This window comes from Diadema antillarum, unplaced genomic scaffold (genome assembly GCF_040938485.1).
Source record: "Diadema antillarum isolate AM-2024a unplaced genomic scaffold, OU_Dant_1.0 seq00001846_RagTag, whole genome shotgun sequence".
Lineage (NCBI taxonomy): Eukaryota > Metazoa > Echinodermata > Echinoidea > Diadematoida > Diadematidae > Diadema > Diadema antillarum.
The window spans coordinates 155,673-178,706 of NW_027272518.1; the positions used below are offsets into that span (position 1 = coordinate 155,673).

A 23,034-nucleotide genomic window follows, 5' to 3' on the forward strand; every position below is an offset into this window, starting at 1 on the left:
AGTGGTTTCTGAATATCTCACAAAACGTTAAAAGCTAAATCTTCACCTCGACCGGAACTGTACACACCCTTTAACATTGTGTAAACACGTATTGTAAGCATAATTTCCATTCCTTGGTCGCTTTAATGGTATTGAAACATTTTCAGGACACCGTCCTTGGATTGCAAGCAGTGGCTCAGTTTGCAGAGAGAGTGTATGGCCCTGATTCGTCGTTAGATCTGGAAATTGGCGTTCAAGCCTTTAGGTCGGGCTCCCGTGATCTCACAGAGGAGTTCTTTTTCGACATCGATAACAGCAACCACCTCGTGCTGCAGCGTGAAGACCTGCGGGAGGTTCCGGCAGATCTTTGGATCTCTTCAAGGGGAAGTGGGTGTGCTCTGTTCCAGGTGGGTCTACTGGACGTCTATTAACCCTTATTATTCCAGAGACCCTTGATCAGATAGAACAGAAACAGATATTATTGTTTTATCATTTTTCCCCAAATCAAGGTATATGAGATGTAATCTCTTGAAAAAAAAAATACACCGATGTAATTGAATTATATATGATGATTTTGATATCTTTCTCGAGGCAATACCAGGATAACTTATCAAAGACTGTTACAAACTTATACCACTAGTAATAAACTTGAAGTATCATTGCTTGATTTATGTCATGATTGCAAACTTTAAGTGAAAAAAAAAAACATGTGTATCGAAAAAAAAAACAGAATTACAAAAATGCAACCTGTCAGTTATTTTCATTTTCTGTTTCAAATACCTTACCATGTCATTCTTTACACTTATTGACAACTGACATATATGACACTAAAATAGACTTTCGAAACAAAACAAGAAACAAAGCAACAACAATTGAGAAGATTCAGAAAGTAAGAAGAATAATTTTATGTTCTTCTTTGGTTTATTCCGAGCAGGCTGAGTTGCGCTATAATGTTCCAGTGGTTCCTCCACAACGCCCACTGTTCAACATTAGTGTGACAATCGGTGAATGGAATGGCAGAGTCCAAAGTGACAGTACAACATGTGGAGACAGAACTGTGTATGTCTGTGTCAGGTTAGTTTATATAATTGTTTGCTTTAAATCCTCTAATGCCTTCAATTGAAGTTTAGGATAAAAAGAAATGTGTTAAAATCAGACCTTGAGAACAGAGAAAATAATTTCTCCACCTCTTGTCAATAGAAGGTAATCTTATACTTCAACAGCAACCTCTGCGATTAGATGTTCAATTAAGCTTTCTAGCGCGTTCAATCAAGCTTTCTAGCGCCACCAATCTAAGTTCGACCCATCAGTAAGGAGGATGACAGGCACTGACCAATAAAATCACTCCCTCGTGGCTTTTTTGAGCCCCCCCCCCCCTCCCCATTTCTCATCATAAATCCATAACGTAAAAAAAAAAAAAAAAGCCGCGACGTTGCATGACTTTTTTTTTTTCTTTTAACCATATTTTAACTATGCTATTTGAGACCAAGTTTTTCCGGGGGGGGGGGGGGGGCAATTTGAAACCCCCCCCCCCCCCCCCCCCCCCCCCCCCCCCCCCCCGTCAGATTTCGGCCGCCGATCGTGCGATCGCCGCAAAATTTTGCCTGCACATAGAGCCGGATGTCAAGTACAAGTTTATATGGTCATCCAACAGAAAAAAAAATTGATTTTATATTTTTTAATAAATTGATTTTGCAAATTTACGCATGGATTCATATTTTCACCTTTAACGCCATTAAAAAGATTGAAGGATTGCTAAATTATTGTGTAAGAGTTCCTCAAGACACATTGAACAATTTTCTTTAAAAATTGCGCAATCAAAATCATTTTCTTTTGATTTTCATTGTTTTGTTAATTTCGTATGTATTTCATTGTTTTTGACGTTTTGTTTTCTATTGTTACTTTGCCAAAATTTGTTGCAGGCATTTTTTCAAGCTTTCCTACATTAGAATTGATTAATTTCAATGGTTAAAAGTTGAAATAATCTCATTTATATCAGTTAAAAAAAAAAACCACACAATTTGCATGGATTTGCACACGAAATCATGGATTTGAGCTGTTTTCGGGTTGACATGCATCTGCAAAACATTGTGTAACTTCAGAACGATGTACCCGGACGTCGCAAATTTGGTCTCAAAATATGCGGCAGACTTCAATTAAAAAAGTCATGAAACGACGCGGCAAAATCTTTGCGCGTTGCGGAATCGTGGCGCGAAATGTTTGGGGGGGGGGGTCATTTTGACCCCCTCCCCCAGTTAAAGTAGGGTTAAGTCTTGCCAATTTTTTGAGACCTTCGCGACGCCAGGGTATGCGGTTTTGAGGTTAAGCGATATCTAGTAAGTTCATGTAAGGTCAAAAAATTCTCAAAAGCGTGATTTCATGTACAAATACAATGCCATTCTGTTTCTAGCCAATATTTATAAATGCATCACAAAACAAGCAAAACGTCACAGGACATGGATTTTCAGTAGAATAGATTCAAAAGCAGACTCTAAGCTTTAAAATGATGTATAACTCAAAAATCAAATTGACTCCCCTAACCTATCTACATATTGGCAAAAAAAGCCCCCACTCTGGAAAAGTGTGAAAAGAGAAAAGCGGCTCTGAAGTAAAGGGTCTATTCAGGCCTTTAATCTTAACCAAGCCGTGCTAGCTGTGCAATGAAAGGGACAAAACACAGGATGTATACCACCCGAGCAACAACAATGAAGGGATTATTAATGTGTAATTAAGCTGAAGTTAAGTCTGTTCTATTAACACATCCTCTTCATGATTAATGTCATTTTACAAAGCAATAGAGTTACCGTTCAAAAGTTGTTAGACTTGAAAGTGAAGAGTGTGTAAAGAATTTCAAGAAATGAAAAGAGAACTCTAAGACATACCTGATCATCCTACCCCCCCCCCCCCCCCCCGCTTAAAAAAGGATTGTAGAAAAAAAAATGTTGAAAACACACTTTCCCATTCACGTTATGATATTAAATTAAAGAATAATGTAGAGGAAGGATAACTCTTTCGGAAAATATGAAATAGCCAAGATTGACTCTGTTGACCCATTACGCCTTTTGTGAGTCCTCACATAAAATCAAGGGGACCAGTGCGACTTTATGTTCGTTTTGTGATGCACGGTCACAAATGTATTATTGTATTTACTCCTACCATTTCAAATCAATTGATTTCATGTCGTTTATGCTCGCAAAAGTGTCGCCGACGATTTTCATCTGAAAAAAAAAATCAGAAAAAATAGTCGAAAACAATTATACACAGTAAAAACATGATTATGAAGAAAATGAAATAATGATAATAAAAAACAAACAAACAATGCCACCATTTTCATTTGATGTAGGCACTACATTTAATAAGAATCCTTATAAGAGTATCTAGACCAAAAATTAACAGTTTTGGACCTTATTTATTACAGGAAACAGTCACTTTTTGTTTTAATGCATAAATTAGCTTATTAATTTGTTGCAAATAAATTTTAAAAACTGCGGAATAATTTCTAATTCAGTATGGTAGATTACCTTGTGGGAGGCGCGCTTGCCAACTTTACTTGCGATTACGTGGCCAACGGCCCTAAAGCATAGGAGGAGGGACTGAATGAGCCCCCGCTCCCACCCCGGCCTTTCTAGGCATCAATACATGTAGACACCTGTAGCCCAATCTTTCTTTTAAGCTTTTCATGCCGTCAATCCCTCGTTTGAGGCGAGTCCCCAACTGGGGCATACCCAAAGTGGGGTGCGTATATTTGTCGTTTGGGAGTTGGGAGTCGAAGGACTTGTCCATTGCAAATAAACTTTCTGCTCAGGCGTGACAAACCTGGAGGCCAAGCCAGGGTTTGATGACTCCAGCAGCTGTCGTATTACGTAAGAGCATGATAAGGATATCTGCCTGTGGCAGACCATTCAAAGTGAACTCAATTTTCTCTATCCTTTCTAAAGTTTTCAATTTTATATTCTATTGAGAAATTCTATGGTCATCCATTTTACATTTCGAACGAAAAAAATTGACCCGTAAATAACGAAAATACAGGAATAAGAAGGAGAGCATTGCTAGTTTGCCGGTGCTGACAATGTGCTATTTGGCAGTGAGTTACAACGGGGAGGTGAGACTACCTCCCTGGTTACAATCAGCCTGCTGACTGGATCATTGAGAAAGCAGCTGTCGTATTACGTAAGAGCATGATAAGGATATCTGCCTGTGGCAGACCATTCAAAGTGAACTCAATTTTCTCTATCCTTTCTAAAGTTTTCAATTTTATATTCTATTGAGAAATTCTATGGTCATCCATTTTACATTTCGAACGAAAAAAATCGACCCGTAAATAACGAAAATACAGGAATAAGAAGGAGAGCATTGCCAGTTTGCCGGTGCTGCAAAATGGAATGACAATAGTTCCGGTCACTACAGTACAGGCATGCTCTGTCTGCATACGCTGAATGTCTACACTCACACACGTACACACACACACGCACCATGGAGCTACATGGCCCATGCCAAAACCAAAACAATCTCCTCCTCTCGCGGTGCCCCCCCCCCCTCCTGTGGCGCTGTGGCGATGACTGATGCTTAGATTAGGCCAGGGTCAAGAAACAGGTGTTTTATATCTTTGACTTTAAGTCATTGATTGCCAAGATATGCACTGGCATTATTTACTGGGGTGTAGCCTCTTCAAACGAGAGATTTGCGTCATGATACTCAAACTATTAGGCTCGTGGGCATTGCACGACTAGACCCATGAAATAATCCAATTTACCTCTTTTTCTCTTCCTTAATCTATACCCCTCTTTTATACTCGCTCTCTCTCTCTCTCTCTCTCTCTCTCTCTCTCTCTCTCTCTCTGTCCCATCTGACAGGTACACAGGGAATGAGGTGGAGACCGGTATGGCTGTAATGGAGGTTAAAATGGTGTCTGGATTTATCCCCCATGAGGATTCTTTGGAAACTTTCCGCCACAGACATGGCGCAGCCATTGGTTTGAAGCGCATCGACAAGTATACCAACGGAAAACCACTGACCCTCTATTTTGATTCAGTAAGTTATAATTCTGTACCACACAGTTTCTCCTTCTGTGTTTTATTTTATTTTTTTTACTTTGTTTGGTATTTTGTGATTGTTTGCATTTGTCGCCAATGCATTGATAACTCTGTCATTTGAAAGCTTTCGAAAGTTTAGTCACGTACTAGTAATTATTCAGTCCTTCAAACTCTTTCGCAGAATCATCTTTCATTTTTGTCCTGTCAATAAGAATAAGAAAAAGAAAAAGAAGAAGAAGAAAAAGAAAAAGAAAGAAAAAAGATGATGAAAAAGAAGAAGAAGAAAAAGAAGAAAAAAAAAGAAGTTTGTGGAATTGTTAATAGGTAGATTAGGCTTCATTGGAATATAATGAAATTGATATACATGTATGCAACTTAGTAGCACATGGACTGTAGCCTGCTGCACGTTCAGATAGGCAGGACAGATATACAATGTATGTTCACTGGGACAGAATTTCCTAAAAAAGCTAGTTTCCTTCAATAGTCTGATCGTCTTGTCTTCCGAGTTAAAACAAGAAAATAGTTATAGTTTTCTTAAATTCCCCAAGTATAGATATCATCATAATCATGTAGATATCATTTAGTTAGCTTATGTAATTATTGTCACGGTATCCGTGAGTATTTTTCTTTAGTACAATGACAAAATATATAATGATATTTGATCTGCACATTATAGCCAATCAGGGCATGCGACTGTCTTAACTTTCATGCCTTTCTCCCGGTATAATACCATTGCATGTTTTCACATTACATTCTGTAGGGATGATACTTTCGACAAAATGTTTGGTCTACTTTGCCAATGTGATTGTATAGCTGCATTTCAATTCTTACTTTAGAAATGTGATGTTAAAACTCTTTCCGACATCTTAACATTATATTACCCAGTTTGACAGCATAGATCGCTGCGTGCCCATCAAAGTGAAACAGGAAATGGTCGTGAAAGATGCCAAATCATCGGTCATCAAAGTGTATGACTACTACAAGCCAGGTAAGCTATTCTTTCATGGAGAAATTGAATGATATTTTGAATCGTTATACCAGTAAAGTCCATTATTTCGAAATATGTACGGTTAAATATGCTGAAACACAGCAACAAAGGGACCAATATTAAAGAAAATATGAAATATAGCTTGAGCTAATCCACGTAATTTAACTAACTAGTTATCAGACAATAGGGCTTGAATCGCGTCTTTGCTGTTTACATGCAAAGTACCGAGGATTTCGGTTTAGTTTCGGTTTTATTATCTTGTCCAACAGTCATTTTATATTTTCAAGCTTCTATTTGTCATCATGAATTTAAAATCATAACTGTAGTATTCGATTTTCTTGTGGAGTTTAGAGAGTGATTTATTATTCTATTTTCTTTGTCGATTCGGGAAACATAACTACTCCAGTTTCTAGAAGAGCTAGTGTCGGTAGTTTTCCTAAGCTGCGTCTTTACTTGTATGAAATCAGAATGAAATTCCGAAATCTCAAATGTTGACGTGTAAAGCTATATTCTGGTTTAATCTTAGATAATACAACATTAATTATTGTTGATGTTTTGGCATTGTCACAGAACATGCCAAAAACACCCGAGACGATAGATTGTGAAAGCGAATGAGGTTTATGTGGGGCATTTATAACATCAGTGTTCAGAAATTTCTTATCATTTTTGTCTTTCAGTCAATTGTAAGTAATATGTGATGAATCGAGGCTAAAATGTTGTTTCCTTTCTATATTGTTTTTGTCCTTCAGACCTCGTCAGCTTTGAGAACTACCATCCCTGTGAACTGGCGAACGAGTTATAAAGATGATCTGGAACGTAGGACACTCGTGCATGAAAATAATAGACAAAATGGTCACTATGATTTTCTGGCAGAGACAAAAGCTTAAATGCATCACAAGTGAGGCATTACTGAACAAAGGCCTACATACTTTGTACTTGAATTTAGTAATTTCAGGAGGGATGCTGAATTACACATGCACGTGACCGCATTTTAGTCGTCCCTAATGGAATGAAGTCACACCTTTTCTTGCAAAGCAATGAATTGTAGCTCTCAGTGTGATGTTGTACAAAGAAAATGGTTTGCTGCTATGTTCACAGACTTCATAACATTTTGAAGACCACAATTCATTATGAAAAAAATATTGTTGTTGATGTACTGATTTGATTGGCGTGATATTGCCAAAACTGAGAAATAGCGACCAAGGTTAGCCATAGCTTTAAAAAAAACAAAGAAAAAACAACAACATTAGGTTTTTAATTCGAACAGAGTTAAGCAATAATTTTTACCTTTGTGTTAAGCACAGTAAAATAAGATGACATTCAGAAACACCTGGTAAAAATTAAAGTCGTAGACACAGTACTTTCTATGTTTTCTGTTTGTTGTAATGGAAACCTTTTCCAAGGTGTTGTTTTATTCTGTAAAAAAAAGAGAGAAAAAAAAAACTTGTCATCATGAAAGAATAGTCATCAAGGAAAAAAAAAATACGACACTAATTGCCTGATTTCTTTTCTTCTAGTGGATGGCACAAATTCCTTTTGATCAGGGAGTTGATCACCAGTCCTCCCTGTTTTGATATTACAGGCAGCAAACGCCATCATTTTTTTTTTTCATACGAAATCATGACCATTAAAGGTACCGTTAGTTTCCAAGAATTTATTTGCCATTTGCAATCCAGGCTTTTCTTGGACACCCAAAATGTCCTCTAGAATATATGCAACTTGAAAGATATACAAAACCATGATCTTGCCTTTGAAGATTGGTGTCTTTCTTTTTATACTAATCTGTGTATTTTTCTTGTTGAATGCTTGAATTAGAACATGATGAATCTCCAAGCATTAGAGGATTATATGCTATTCGTTTTAATACACTATAAACTGTTATAAATATCATCTTGTACATTACGAGTATGCTGTTGAGAATGAGTGACTGAATTTGTCGTCACTGTTTAAGTATTTTGACGCAGTACATAGATAGATACGACACCCGTCAGTTGTTGGAGGAAGGTTAGATAGTTATTTCTTTCTTGTTGATATGAGAAAAATACATATGTAAAGTTGGACGATATTGAATAAAAAGAAAATAATGACTTTAATGTATTTAATAGTTGTCTTGTGTTTATTTGAGAATTCGAGTTCTTCGCAGACCTTAATGTTCGTGATTTTCAAGGAACAGCTATATTCACACACACACACACACACAGAGACACACACACACACACACAAACACACACACACACAACAGAATCATTGAACATCATTCTTTCTGGATTGGATGCCTTTAAAGCGATATTCCAATCCAGTTATAAATTGGTGTGACAAAAAAGAGTGATATCCTACAACTACAGCATTGATAATATGATAGCAAACGGATGGAAATTAGGACACTTGTAAACTTCTGAAGTTTCGCTAATTTCTGCAGAACAGTTCTTGTACAAATAATCTGAATATGCAAATTTTCCATTGATCGTAAAGAAAAAAAAAGTTTCTGTAATTAAAGTGTAGGACATAATGTTATTCTTGGTTGAATAACTTCAAAATAATCAGTTAGATATATAAGGATCTGAGACTGTTGCGTAATTGTGTTTGAATGGAAAAAGAAATTAAAATTTGAAATGTATGTACAAACTACTTTGCAAGTTGTGAGGGATTGCATCATCACTTCAATATTTCCATAATTATTCATATTGCGTTTTCCTGATAAATGGGTGAAACGTTGAAATGTTGCACCTTTTTTTAATTATTTTACCTGATTCTTGTCAGACTAACTTTCAACTGTACCGAAATTACCCTTTAACCCTTATCACACCGAGGGTTTTCATTCATTTATTTATTAATTTTTTTATTCTATTTATTATTATTATTATAGTTTTTTTTTTGGGGGGGGGGGGGGGGAGTGGGGGCTTTTTGCCCCCCCCCCCCCCCCCTTCAGATCTAAGTCGTGGATAGCGCGATCCTCGCGAAAATGTGCACCAAGCTAGAGGCCAACGTAATCTACAAGACTCTATAGTTAGATTTTTCAAATTTTAATGTATGTATCTTATGTTAATTTATGCTAATTTATGCAAAATGATTTGTTTGCCTATAAATCAAAAAGTAAAGGTCCAAGACTTCTAATTTTTTTGTGAACATATTCTTTTCAATATCCTCAATATTAATACTGAAGCAAAAATTCGGCTTCATAATTATGTCTTATGTATTTTATTGTTTATTGAATTTCTTATGTATTTCTTTTGTTACTTTTTGCGTTTGTTGCTTTCTTTTCGTCAAAATTTGTCGCAGAAACTTTTTAACTCTTTATGTGCCATGGTGTAAACCCCCTTTGTGCCACATTATTCTGAGACACCAATGTAGCCATGCTTTTTCAAATCTCTTTAAGTTAAAGCAGATTTTTGTTGTCCTGGAAATGTAATGAGCAAAGTTGTCGAGGAAATGCCAAATTTTGCCCTGTGGTATATTGTATGACAAATCTACGATCGTTTTTCTTTTAAATGCCCAGTAGCCATATTATTCATATTATTAAAGAGGCATTACTCTTTGTACAAAAAGCAGTGCCAGAGACTTTGAATTTACTCGTAAATCCAGTAGGGAATACCACTTGATAGCCAATCACCACATAAAATCAAGCTACCTAGGGCAGGAATGGAATCACGAGAAACGCTTTCATCGTACTGTGGCATTTGGCGATTTATCAGTCCGTTTGGGCGGCTTTGTACTTTTGAGCAGAATATGCGAAGTTGGCACGCCGTCGACTGAGTTGGAGGTGCGAGCGTGGCACGTAAAGAGTTAAAGATTAATCAGGCTAAAATAAATCATTACCAGCTATTGAAAGTAAACGTAAAACTCATTCTCATGTGAATTGAATGCAAAAACACAATTTGCATTGGATTTGTTCACAAAACCATGTTTTTGACCAATTTTTGTGTCGACGAATTTTTTCAAAGGGGCGCGGTGTCCTCAAAACAGGTATGCCCGGGAGCGACACATTTGGTCTCAAAAGTTGCGCGATGCTTGAAAAATGCCCCCCCCCCCCCCCCCCCCCCCCCCCAGGGAATATGGTTAAGACTCCATGTGCTGGCAGCAGACTCTGTTTTTCAATGCCTGATAACAATGGTAGACAGATTGCATCGTGCTAATACTGAGAAAAAAAAACAACAACAACAACAACAATGAAAAATGTCAATGTTGTACCAGAACTTGCAGTGTCATTGTTTCGTTCTGAAACATAGAGACTTTCGCAACTTGTTTGGTGACACTATGGTATTTACAGAGCAGTTTGCTTTCATGATATCTTGAAGATTCTCGTTATTGAGAAACCCGATTTTGTAGGTTTTGGATATGTTAGTGACATACAGAAGAAAAAAGCGTAATAAAAGAATGATTAAAACTGATGTTAGACAAAGAATGATACAAATAAACATTATAAACTTGGTATTCATCTTATTTCTTTCCGTAGAATAGTGATTTTGCCCAATATTGTTGTTCCCAACTAGACATCTCACTAAATATAAATATATATATATATATATATATATATATATATATATATATGGGTCAGAATTTTGAACGATGTACAATTGAGCCAAAACAAGGCAAAATTTAAAAAGTAGGAAATTCTCCAAATCATTCATCTTACCTGAAAAAGTATAACTCAAGCTTTAATATGAACCCAATTATACTAGGATTTCCCCAGAGGAACAAGTTTTTATTCACCGCTGAAGTTTACCATGTCCAGAGCAGCGAACGTCCGTAAGGAATAATACTGCACATACATTTGAATACCATTTAACATAGTTTCCAAAGATCTGATTCAGTTCAAATCCTAACGAAATATCTTAAGGGACATGTGTACGTGATTGCAGAATATTAAGCTTGTACTCTTAACCTGTACTTAATGGTAGACAACTGATGATTTAACTAAATTCGCCATTTCTGTAAAAATATTGCTCTTCCGCTAAACACTTTCTCCACTTTACGCGCATTTTACAGAAACTCAATATTTTCACCTCTTATTTCACTATCCTATACTATAATCCTCACTCCCAAATAATAATATACCTTTTAAGATGTATCTCATCTGGGCAGTCTCTATAACCCAACAAACATAGCATAGTTTTCATCACGGAGGTTCGCATGTAGCTCACGGACGTTCGGAACAAACAAGATATTGAACAATGCAGCTCTCTTGAGTTGGAAACGCTTTCTACTCACAACAAACAGCAATTTCATGTCGAGAACAAACTCCTATGCAAAATCCTGAATAGACATTACCAATTTACAATTATATAAGCTTGTTTATCTTCTCATACTGAGGAATCAAAGAAAACAATTTTTCCATCTCTCGTAAATGAACGTACAAACGTACGTGTAATCTCAGTGACGTAGCCCATCCTTGAGAACGAATATATTTATCAAAATTTCGCTATCATGAAGTAAATATTAAGGTACTAAACTTCAATAAAGTCTACAATGCAAAATTTGCTTTTTATATAACGAACATGGTCACAGCTAAAATTATGACAAAGAATTAATATAGAAAAACAACAGAAATGTGCTCCGTTATAGAAATACGAAGTTAAGCTGGGGAGGGCAAACGAATACGTTAGGAAGAAATCCCTCTGTGTTTGCTCCTTGTGTTACACACTGTTACCGAGAAAAAAATTGTGTTATTATATTAGTCAGAAATGATAATAGGTTCGATACTGCGAAGTTTCGTCATAACAAGACACAATAAGTCCATATATCTTGGATGGATGTTTGTGACTTCGATATTATACAATATGGTTTGTTATAACAAACCTTTTGTAGCGCGTCATTTCGGAGGCTCGTTATTCATACAGTTTGTCAATACGAAAATTGATAGAGTTCGTATAATTATGAAGCTTTTTTATTCGGTAAATGATATGAATCTCCGAAGGTTAACCGAAAGGCTTATTAATTGGAACATGAAAACTTATGTTCGCTTATCCAAATGTGGAGAAACAAGTTAACAACTAAAATCCTCCAATTTCAAAACCTCATAATAACCGTTTTCACCTAAACGAATATCAGACCCATTCCACTTTTAGAGGAACGGACCTAAAAATGATGATCCTTAATATCTATTTTTCGAAGAACATTTCTAATAACAAACCTCCTGAATTAACTACAATTTTTTTTTCATTTTGGAATAACAAACCTTTGGACATCGGAGTAACGAATCTTTGAAAGAGCGAACGTATCAAAGTGCAACCTTAAACCTATTCTTAATCATTACTTTTTTAACATGTGTTTTCTAGTAAGCACAAAAGCACAAACAAACTGACGATCTCTCTGTCTCTTAAATGTAAAATGAAAAAAAAATCTTGGAAAAAATTACAAATGAATATTGCTTTTCATTGATGAGTATAAAACAACACCATGTGATGATAAGCGGAGGATTTGTGTGTTTTCATCAGACAATAATTTATTGTATACTGCATGATTTTTGCTCGCTTGTGACGGCATTTCGATGAATAAAAAACATAAACAAGCAAACAAAAACTTCTCCAGAGGAATTTGGAATAACGGGAACGCACTGGCAATTCTTTTCTCTGTGTGTTGGAGCTCGATCCCTTCTCTGTGTCTCAGTCATTTTCATTCAACTGCTTCCACGTCCTTTTGAAATTTTTCCGTTTCTTATTCAACACATGCTCATTACAGACTTCTTCCGTCATTATCCTGAATGTGATTGCGTAGCACTTTTTGGATTTGTTTTGGTTTGTTTTGTTTTGTTTTTGTTTTCTGTTTGGTCGCAGCATGTTCAGGCTATTGAGGGAATGAGAGAAAAATCGTCATGAAGAGAAAAATAAGAATGAATTAAGGCATTTAATATCATGACAATTACAGCGAACGTCCGTTATGGAGACCAAAACTGGATGTGTTCTGTTTGAGACGGCAGCTACCATACTCAAAAGATAAACGCTTAGAGCACCTGTCACTAAAAAGTGGCATTGATCCTCTTTCTCCTACTATGTAATCCATTGACTTATTCAACCAACGAACATCCGTGAAAAAAACGTTTTCCGTTTGTTATTACAGGTAAATTGAGTGCTGAACGCTATTCATTTTCGGGTATGAGCGCCTCGGTGATTTGGTAATATTTTCAACTAACATTAATCTTATGTGCAGTGATATATTTGTATTGTCAGAAATTTCCTTTCTCGGACAGAACGTCCGTGAGCGAAACTTTCAGAACCTGTAACAGTACAAATTGTCTCCAGAACCTCATTAGAAAGAAATTTAAACGCACAGAAATTACAGATTACGCAAAATTCCATTTTCCCATAACTTTGTTTTAAGTGTTTAGCTGTTTTTGTATAATTAGAGGGAAAACAAGCGTAAAATTGTGAGTAAATTTTCAATTGTTTGTTCATCATGATCACATAACGCCTTAAAAATTCTGAAACTACTGCTCTAAACTCATTATTTACTTTGTAAAACTTTATTTGTCGCTATTCGAGCCAAAAGTTTTAAAGAATACAGACACTTTGGGGACAAGTTATCCCTATTGGAGGGATTGCATACGTCATCACACGGACGTTCTCTGGAATTATCACGGACGTTCGTTCTACTACTAGGGTCATGTTCCAGGACGGATAACTAATCGGTAGAGAGTACCTAGCCTTCCTAACTCTTTCAAAAATTTGAAAAGGTATTGTCAATGCAAATTATAAGAAATTTGACATCCTTACAACATATGTATTGCTCAGAGGGGGATCAGGAGGTGAATTTTCAGAGAAAATATCAATTATTTGCTTGGTTTTTGGTGAATTGCATGGTCCAAAAACTGCGGACGAACCTCAGTCCGCTCCAAAAATGGCATGCAGCTCCTCGGCAAGAGAGCCAAAGGTGAAATGCACCTTCGCCATCAAAGCAATGTGGTGTCCCACTCGAAAACGTTTTAATCATCACGGACGTTCTTTTTTTCTTGGAGGTTCGTCTAAAAATACAATTTCGGTTCCCATTTGACAAAGGATGGACAGAAACTCAAAACAAACATATTATCTTGTTGCTAGATCTTAGTTGATTACGACTCAGAACAATATCGCCGATAACGTTTCATGGGCTACGATCTTTATTAGAAAATAGCGGAAGCACGTCCGTGACGAAAACTGAGCATAATTTTGCATAAAAGAATATTACGTCCCATGTACAGCCAGCAGACGTACAATTTTTGCAGGATATGTTCATTAGGTGGAACACCAAATTTTCGTATACGTTACAGTTGGGGCAACAAAGTAGAATTTGCAGCAGCGATAGAAATAAAAGCATCACGGACGTTCGTCTGTTTAGGACTTTGATATTTTAATTGTTCTCTGTAATTTTGTACGTGCTCATGAAGTTCTTATAATTTTGTGGTACATACCCATGATATGTAAGATCCAGAACATGGTCAGATATTAGATGCCACGTACCATTAAAAATGCACGTCATTAGTTTGAAAAACAAAAATTATTGTGAAAATAGCGTTTTTACCGTATTTTTACGCTTTAAGTCCTTGTGAAATGAAAAATATCAGGCAAAAGGCAACCAAACCATATGTGACCCGCTACAACAAAAAGGTCCTAAAGTCGCGCACGGTCGAAGCCGTGAAAATCGAGTTTGAAGTCAGAGCATTAAAATTGGTCAAAACTTACGATTTTCTGATTTTGATACATTATTGGAGTCTAACATGTCTTCTATCATCTGTCGAAATTTTGAAGCAAAATGTGACCCGCGACAACGGTTTCAGGCAAAAGTCGCAATAGCAAATTTCCTCCTAGGCGGGGTACAAAGATCTTTACCATTATTTTTGTCGATTTGGGTTTTTTGCAGAAATCGAATCTTTGATATGTTTTCTACATCTACACTAAATTTCGTAGCATAAGACTACGTTTTTCCTATCGAAAATGGAATTTTAAGCACCCTATGTTGGATCGCACTCGTCAGTTTCGAGCTTCTTTCGAACGCCGCGCCAATATCCCCAGCGTTGCTACGTCGCAAGGTCTCGCATGCGATTGGCTAGTGCGTCGCGCACATTTACATAATTCGGCTTTCGGAGACACCAGTTGCAGCGTTTGGGGAATGCTTTGTCCACGCGTGCATGTGATTACATGCTCCATTGTTCTTGCTATAGTGGTTTATACGCTGTAGTGCGTGCTCTTCGTTTGGCTTTCTATCCAAACTATTCTACCGCAATATTCGACAACGGAAGTGAAACAAATATCATGTACGTAGCACGACATAATCGTGTGAAAAGAAAAAAAAAACCAGTCTACTTGTACATGTAGTAAAAATTATGACAGCAGACTGACTCAAGGGAAGGTAGATGAGAGGAAAGGAGAGGTCACAGGAAACCAGTTATATTCAAATACTACACATCAAGATCGCACGAAACTAACGAGTCGTGTTTGTGTGTTTGTTTTAATATAATTAACACCACCAAACAAGGCAACATATGCACGGCTTGTAAAAGCAAAACAAACACGAAGCGTGACCTTTTGCCAGCACTGTCATTTATCTGGCTGCAAAAGGGTCGGCAATGATAAAGTCAAATCAACAACAATGAAAACGCGATTTGTAAATGTGTGGATTCGCCACCCGCTCCTGTTACATGCACATGGTCATGGCGTGTGGATGCCATTGCGTAATGCGTGCACCATACACATGTACATCATACGTGCAATTATCGTATCCGCCATCTTGAAAGATGTAATGGTAAAACAAACCCGAGCGAACCGCATTGTTTTTCGGCTCCATACGCTGAGCTGCTAGGAAGGGTGCCCGGGAAATTTGACTCTCTCAGTGAGCCAATCAGAAGGCGGTGTGGTTGCTAGAGGCGGAGCTTAACATCGATTGGCACCATCGTACGGATGGGTGATTCTCACCTCGCATCGCCGCTCGGACATTGTCTTTGAGAAAGAGGTGAATCTTCAAAGCCCGTTTTCTCGCAATTTTGTCAGGCTAACAACTTAAAAAGTGCATTTTATTTCGCTTTCCATGACCACTTATGGTGCCGAAGAATACAAGTGTTTTATATCAATGCAAAACTTACGAAATGGGCAATGTGATTCAGTGAAAAAATGAATTTTCAAAATGCCCGACTTTTGCCTGAAACCGTTGTCGCCGGTCACAAATGATCAAAGGAAAGACCCAAAACTAGCGTTTTCTGAGCCATGTTTTTTGGCGTTTCAACGAAGCAGAAACTGTTCGAAAATTTGGATTGAGCGCCACAGATAGGTTCCGCCCCTAACAACAACCAGAGTGATCTCATTGGTCAGTTTGCTGCTTGCTGCTGACCGAAGCGTGAAGCTCGCACACTGCCCAGTCGACTGGTGCGTGCGGGCGGGGTCCCTGAGATCAGTGAGCGGGGTGCGCTATGCTCAGCCGCTTCTCACATCCTGGTCACTGATTGGTTGGTGAGGACACCGCCTACGCTGATGTGCTTGAATGAACTCTTCGGGGGTTGCTAGGACTTACCTTCTATTGTCCAGAGGTGAAAACTGACTTGCGTGTCCCTGTCGAGAATGCGTTGAAAGGAAGACTTTTAGGGCGCTTTTCTCGAAACAGTGATTTTCCAGACGCCTCGACATGCTCTCTTTCAAACATCGATATCTCCGCAGCCGATTATTTTTATAAAATATGTTATATATCAATTTAAAGCAGAAAGATTAGGGGATTATATCATGCAATTTTCAAATAATCGACCTCCCCCGACTTTAGGATCATTTTGTTGTAGCGGGTCACATATATTTCCTGAAAGGAAATTTACCAATCTTTGAGATGACATGAAAAAATCTGGTTTCTTAGATCATCCTGGCGTGTTCTAAGGGAAAGAATGTCAGAAGGTACGAAAATTGGCAATTGTACATCGTTCAAAATTCTCACCCATATATATATATATAGAGAGAGAAGATGAAGACTAGCGTTTTTAGATATGACTTAGAAGTCCCTTTTCAATTTCTTGACAACCCTTTACACAGTCTTCACTTTCAACTCTTAAAAATTTCGAAAATATGTTGCTACTGTTTTTAAAGTTGGTATTGAATGGATAGAATAGCTTATCAGAACATGCTACATTTTAGATTAATATGAACATCCATTTCTATTTTCTTTCCAGTATTTAGATTGGGATAGTCTATTTCAGTTTGGTTATGCATCATTTAAAAACTTACAGTCTTCTCTTTCAAATTCTGCCCTGAACAGAAAACCTTTATGCCTGCCGACTTTTGTTTTGTTTTGTGATGCAAGGTCGCATACATATATGGTGACAAGATTGAAGTTTTCTCCTCTTGACTTTCAAAGTTTCAGCAAAAGTATTGATATGTTACAAAAATGGTGGTATTCTTTTCCTTCTCGTTTTTATTTTTGTTCTCCTTTTAACGAAGGGCATCACGCAAGACGATATTGGCACCTGCATAAATATGATCGCGTGAACTTCCGTCAGCAGGATATTTTCCAAACGCCAGGCTGCTAGTTGTTTGCTTGTTTTGCCATCCTGTCTACATTTCTACCCTCCGGAGTTGCGTTATTGTAATGCCTATAACATGTTTTTGTGTAAGTGCATTCGCGGTTTCGAGAAAAATTATGATATCCCCTTATAACTTACGTTCTATTGTGGAAATTCCACATGGTAGGGTGATTTGTGATACAAGAGACCTACACGTATGCGTCACATGTGATACCATGGGGAAAAAAACACACAAAAAAAAAATAAGCAATGCTCCAAAACGTAAACATGACCTTTATAGTAAATATTTATGTCTGGCGACCTTTTGTTGCTTTTCGGAGGCAGGGATAAATATAGTAGGGACCTTATAATGTATTAGTAGAATAGATGAACTTCTCATCATTTTTTTACTTTGTTTTCATGTTAATGTACCACGTCATGCAGCTAAAGTCGCATGCTGGACAGGTAGAGGTAGTAACTGAATATAACGTACAGGGTTTGGTTTAGTAGGTGCTTGCCCAGTATACATGTATTATGTTACTGATTAATGTGTATGGACGTAATTACTTGGCGCTGTGATTGGCTGCTGATGTATTAAGAGGGCCAGAGAGCAAAATGATTGATCAACTAAGATTTCTTTATCGCTTGTCAGTGTGACCAGTTTCCTTGTGCCAATTTCCCAGGTAATTTGGTGCATTTGCTTCTTTCTCCCACGTAAATATCTCAGAAATGGGCTGAAATTGTTACCTCTAAACTTTTCAGTTAGATAGAGGGTGCTTCAAATACGCCAATTAAATAAAAAAGAAACAATATCTGTAAACAACATTAACAAAAAAAAAAATGTCGCCGGCTTCCTTTTGCCGAAGTGGGACAATATAATCTCTGAAGCATTCTTCGGAGGATCAGTGTTAGCAGGAAAATCTAGAACTAGCGGGCTAAAATGTGGAAAGCAGTGACAAACAGCAATGTTTTAACCAACATGAGGGGACAAAAATACACTCGCTTTAATATGGTAACATGATGGGACTCCTGTCAATGTCCCTATTCAAACTTTTATACGAAATTCACCATATCCTAGTGTCAAGTAGTTTCAATTCAATTTCAATTTCAATTCATTTTATTTTCATACTTCTCATTTATGAACATTACAACAGAAACCAGACAAGTTCTTTTACCTTGTGAACAATGTGCAGAAAACAAACAATATACATGGTGATAACACAGTAATTACATGTAATGATAACTGGTCAAGTGCTATCCGGTGGAAAAAAAAATATTGTCGACAGTTTTAGGAGGCTTGAAACTTTTCAAGGAAGGTCAAAACCTCCATGTGTGCTCATTTCCTGGAATCCATCGCAGGTCAGTCACATTTCGCACGAAATGTTGATTGAATCTGCGTCCCCCCAAAGGACTTATCATAATAATCAATTCCAAAGAAACATCCTGCGTCACCGAATTTGTATAAAGTTTGGTTTGGTTTTGCCTGGTTATGCATTATTTTTCTCCAAGTACACCTGCAAATAAATACAAAAATTAATATAGAGTACGCAGGAAAAAAAGATAAAAGAATGCAAATAAAAATGTATGAATTGTCAATTTCATTACATCATCCACAACACATATGAATTCAGGGCAACCTTTTAATGCATACTGCAGTCGTATGTTGAAAAAGAGGAAAGATAAATACAAGGGTCGATCATTGTAACCAGAGTTTGACGTACATGAGACCCTATCATATAAAATCATACGACAATAACAATAAACCTACGCATAATTGAATTAAGTGGTGTACAGTAGAGATATTCCTATAAAGAGAGAGAGGCCGCGTGCTTGTTTAAAACGAAGACGCAGTAAAATTAACTATATATGTGTATGTATTTGTGTTCAAGTGACTGCGTGTCGTATGAGCATGCGCAAACTAACAGGCAATTGATAACATCGCTGAGCATTTCTCGGTATCGCCTGCATACAGGGCTTAGAAATCTGGCTCCGACCTGCTATGAAAAGCCCTGGACTACTGTAACGCATTCATAGATTCATGTCGAGTTCTTGCACAACTGGCCGCAATTCGGGGAGTCAAAACAGACGACTACAAACCAGGGGAACAAACTGAGATCTCCCGGTCAGCTTCTCCCGGTCAGCTTCTAGTTGGACACCACATGAAATTCTGACATTCTGAAATACTTGCAGACTCTAATAACTTCTGACGAAAAAAAAAAAATCATTTTCTTTTTCGTTTGATAGCAGACGCATTCACAAACATGATTGAGAGGCTGGCATTGGCTGTGCTGGCATTGGCCAGTATGTGTGTCGTGTACTCGGCTTTAGTGGATGCGCAGGAAGCATCAGAGGAAAGGTAGGTTTTAAAGTTACCACGTTGCCTTTGATTTTCCAGATATTCGAAGGAGTTCATAACGATTTTTTTCAACGAATATTCAAGCTATACCTCATAAAGCAATGCATGCGTTTTCCTATTTCTAGGTTGTTTGTGTGTACAGACATATGAAAGTGTGTATGTAGGTGTGGTTAACCTTGCATTAATTTGCAGAATTTGAGATGTTATATTCATCAAACAATATTTTGATAACATGTTTCATGGTGATATTCATTATTATAATGTTTTCTTCTTTTTTTTCGGAAAAACATTAAAGCGATGGTATAATACTGGTGGGGATGAGGATTGATCTTTTAATTATTTGCGAAATACTCTAAAACACTCACACACTTCTGAAATGGTACAGAGCACACGATTTTAAGAGGAATTCGAAGTTTACTTAATAAAAGTAGGTTTTAAAAAAATGAGGCAATCCTAATGAAAGGTAGGTCCCACTTTTTATTAGGATCGCTTGTTTTAGATATCTCAGTCATTTAAAAACCAATTTTCATCAAATTAAACTTGGATTTCTTTTAGAATAACATACACTTTCATATTTCAAAAGAAAATTCTTATTATCAAACGAAAGAAAGAAGATTTCGAAAAGTGAAGCAACGTCTCCACTAAACTATACCACAACTTGAAAAGTACGGCTGTGATGCCTTCCTGATTGTCTCCTTACACTATGCATTTATCTTATTTTCTTGAATAATTCTTTTGTCTGTTGTAAATCTAGTCCGTTTATGTATGCCTAATGTTGTTTTGTAATGCTGTCTTTTTCTGCTATCATGTTTTCTTTTTATGGAAATGTTAATAAATCTCAGTCAATCAAGTACTCAATATAGACTGGTTATTACCTTCGAGATGACAAAGGTCAAACATCTTTGGTCACAATGTGGAACTACTCAATACATTTAGATTACAGTAATTCCATGGGCTCATCAAGGAGTTATTTATCATCTTAGAAATTTCGTATCCTTGATGGGACAAAGCACTATACATTATATTTCTTTTTTTTCTTCCACTTTATATCCTGTTTTCTATTGTAACTCTTCCTCTCCGCTTTCTCTTTCTGTTTCTCTTTGTTTCTCTAAATGCAAAAATGGAGTCCCTTAAAGTGTATAGTTCTATTGGTATGCTTTTTGTTTGATTGTTTGTTTGTCTGTTTGTGTGGGTTCCTTTTTTTTTTCTGGTGGAAGGGGCGTTGACCTTTGCAAGGAACTGCAAATGCAATCTTATGATTTCAGGAAAAGTGACTAGAAATTTTCGCCTTATCTGCATTCTCTTTTGTATGTGTGTGCGCGCGCGTGTATGTTTTTTGTTTGTTTGTTTGTTTTTTTGTTTGTTTGTTTGTTTGTTTTTTTTTCAGTGGTGTGATTGTCATGTATCCGAAGAAGCTTCGAGTCAACAAAGTAGGGACTGGATGTTTCACGATGAAAAATCTTGTAGCACCTGTCTCCATGGAACTCAACATCACGTATCTCACGTTACCATGCCCGACCGTAATTGTTCAGAAATCGTTGGATGACGTGGATACATGCCTTGATGTGGACCTGGGTTGTGAAGCAACAGAAAGTGAGAGAATCGGGGTGAGTATAACAATGCATGTTGTTCGTTTGTTGCTCAATATCTACATGAGAAACATGCACTTACAGCAATGGTAATACAATTTTATTAGAAGTGATGCAGTGCATCTTATTCTCTTGTTTGTATCAAGCAGTGCAGCTGGTGAATGAAGTTACACGTTTACAATAATTGTGTTTACATGTCCAGACACAAAGCGCATCTTTTGTGTGAACAAATGATGCAAAGCTGTAGGTCCTCTGATTCAAACATGCCTGCATATTTAAATATGCAGCATGGATAGTGATTGAATTTTGTGCTCAGGCCCAGGACCGTGAAAAAAAGACAAAACAAAGAAAAGACAAACACACACACGACATTTTATGACATCCATTGGAAAAGGAGAAAAAAAAATAATAGATGATAATATTTGCTGGTTGTATATGTCATCCACTATGCCACATCTCTACAAGAACCATCTCTACATTTTAAAGTCTTGTTTGTTTGTTTGTTTGTTTTTTTCGTTTGTGTCTTTGATAGAATCTTTAAATAGCGTCTTCTTACCAAGCAAACATCATTCTCAATTTGGCACAACAGTTTAGTTCCTGCTTTTATCTCAAAGTGGGAAGAAGGTGTTATAATTCTCTTGCCTGAGCGGACTTAATGAGTTTAGAGCAGATGGTTTTTACATGCTAACAAGGATAGTGATTTACAATTCAGATGCAACAATTCAGTGATTGCAAGGTGGTATTTTATATAACAACTAATTGGAGACTTGAAGAGATTACATGAAAGTAGGTTCAGTCACAAGTTGATATTTCATTCCGAAGCGAAGATTCCCCAAAGTCTTATTTCTAGGTGATTCATGTCTTACTTTTGGATGATTTCTAGTCAGTAAGCGTTTGATGGGGTGGGAGGGGGGGGGGGGGGGGAGGTTGTCCCCACACTAGGGATTACCATTAAAACTTCCACCAGCTCTCTCCCCCTCCTCCGCCACACTACACAACACGTTCCACACCCCGTGGTAAAAGATAAGAAACACAAATGTACAAAATGATTATGGCAAATTCGAATCTCGTAGCTGAACTCCACATGTTGAAACGTAATTGTGTATTTTCCCTTTGGTCTATTGTTGCTATACTTGTTTTAAATATCTTTTACAGAAAATCTAAATGGCTAGGTGAGACCTGCTTTATGTAACAGAATCACGCTTAACTTATTTCTTTTTTCACAACCCTCTTCACTCTCCATATTGCCCTCAAATTCACTTTACTATTAAACCGTGGTTTGAAGTTGTACTAATAGTCTCTCATAATGCTGTGCGATGAATTTCTGAGCAAATACTTTCGAAAAGATGCGCAAATACAGTCAGACGTTCAGGTCATCTGGACCTTTCTAACATCCGGTCGACGCAATTATCGCGATGGGTAATGTAGACGACAACAAAACAAACAAAAAACAAACAAACAAACGATTCGGTGATTTTACACACAGTTAAGAGTCTTCATACTCACGCTACAGTTGATAAGCACAACCAGGCTACACAATCACGGTTTTCTCACGTTAAACTGTTGTGACTTATAAAAGAGTGACTTCAAAACTCTAATGCAGCATGCTTTTGATAGACAACATTGCAGTAATATATGCTAAA

At 37.1% G+C, this 23,034-nt stretch overlaps 1 protein-coding gene across 1 annotated transcript in view; it reads left to right on the top strand.

The window, feature by feature from the left end:
- Positions 1-8,055, top strand: part of LOC139712715 (pregnancy zone protein-like) — a 50,964-nt gene extending 42,909 nt beyond the window's left edge. Inside the window, exons 28-32 of the mRNA XM_071624517.1 lie at positions 147-386; positions 914-1,053; positions 4,833-5,010; positions 5,898-6,000; positions 6,750-8,055. Coding sequence (XP_071480618.1) covers positions 147-386; positions 914-1,053; positions 4,833-5,010; positions 5,898-6,000; positions 6,750-6,802 — 714 coding nt within the window. The 3' untranslated portion in view covers positions 6,803-8,055. The remainder of the gene's footprint in view (positions 1-146; positions 387-913; positions 1,054-4,832; positions 5,011-5,897; positions 6,001-6,749) is intronic.
- Positions 8,056-23,034: the final 14,979 nt, after the last annotated feature.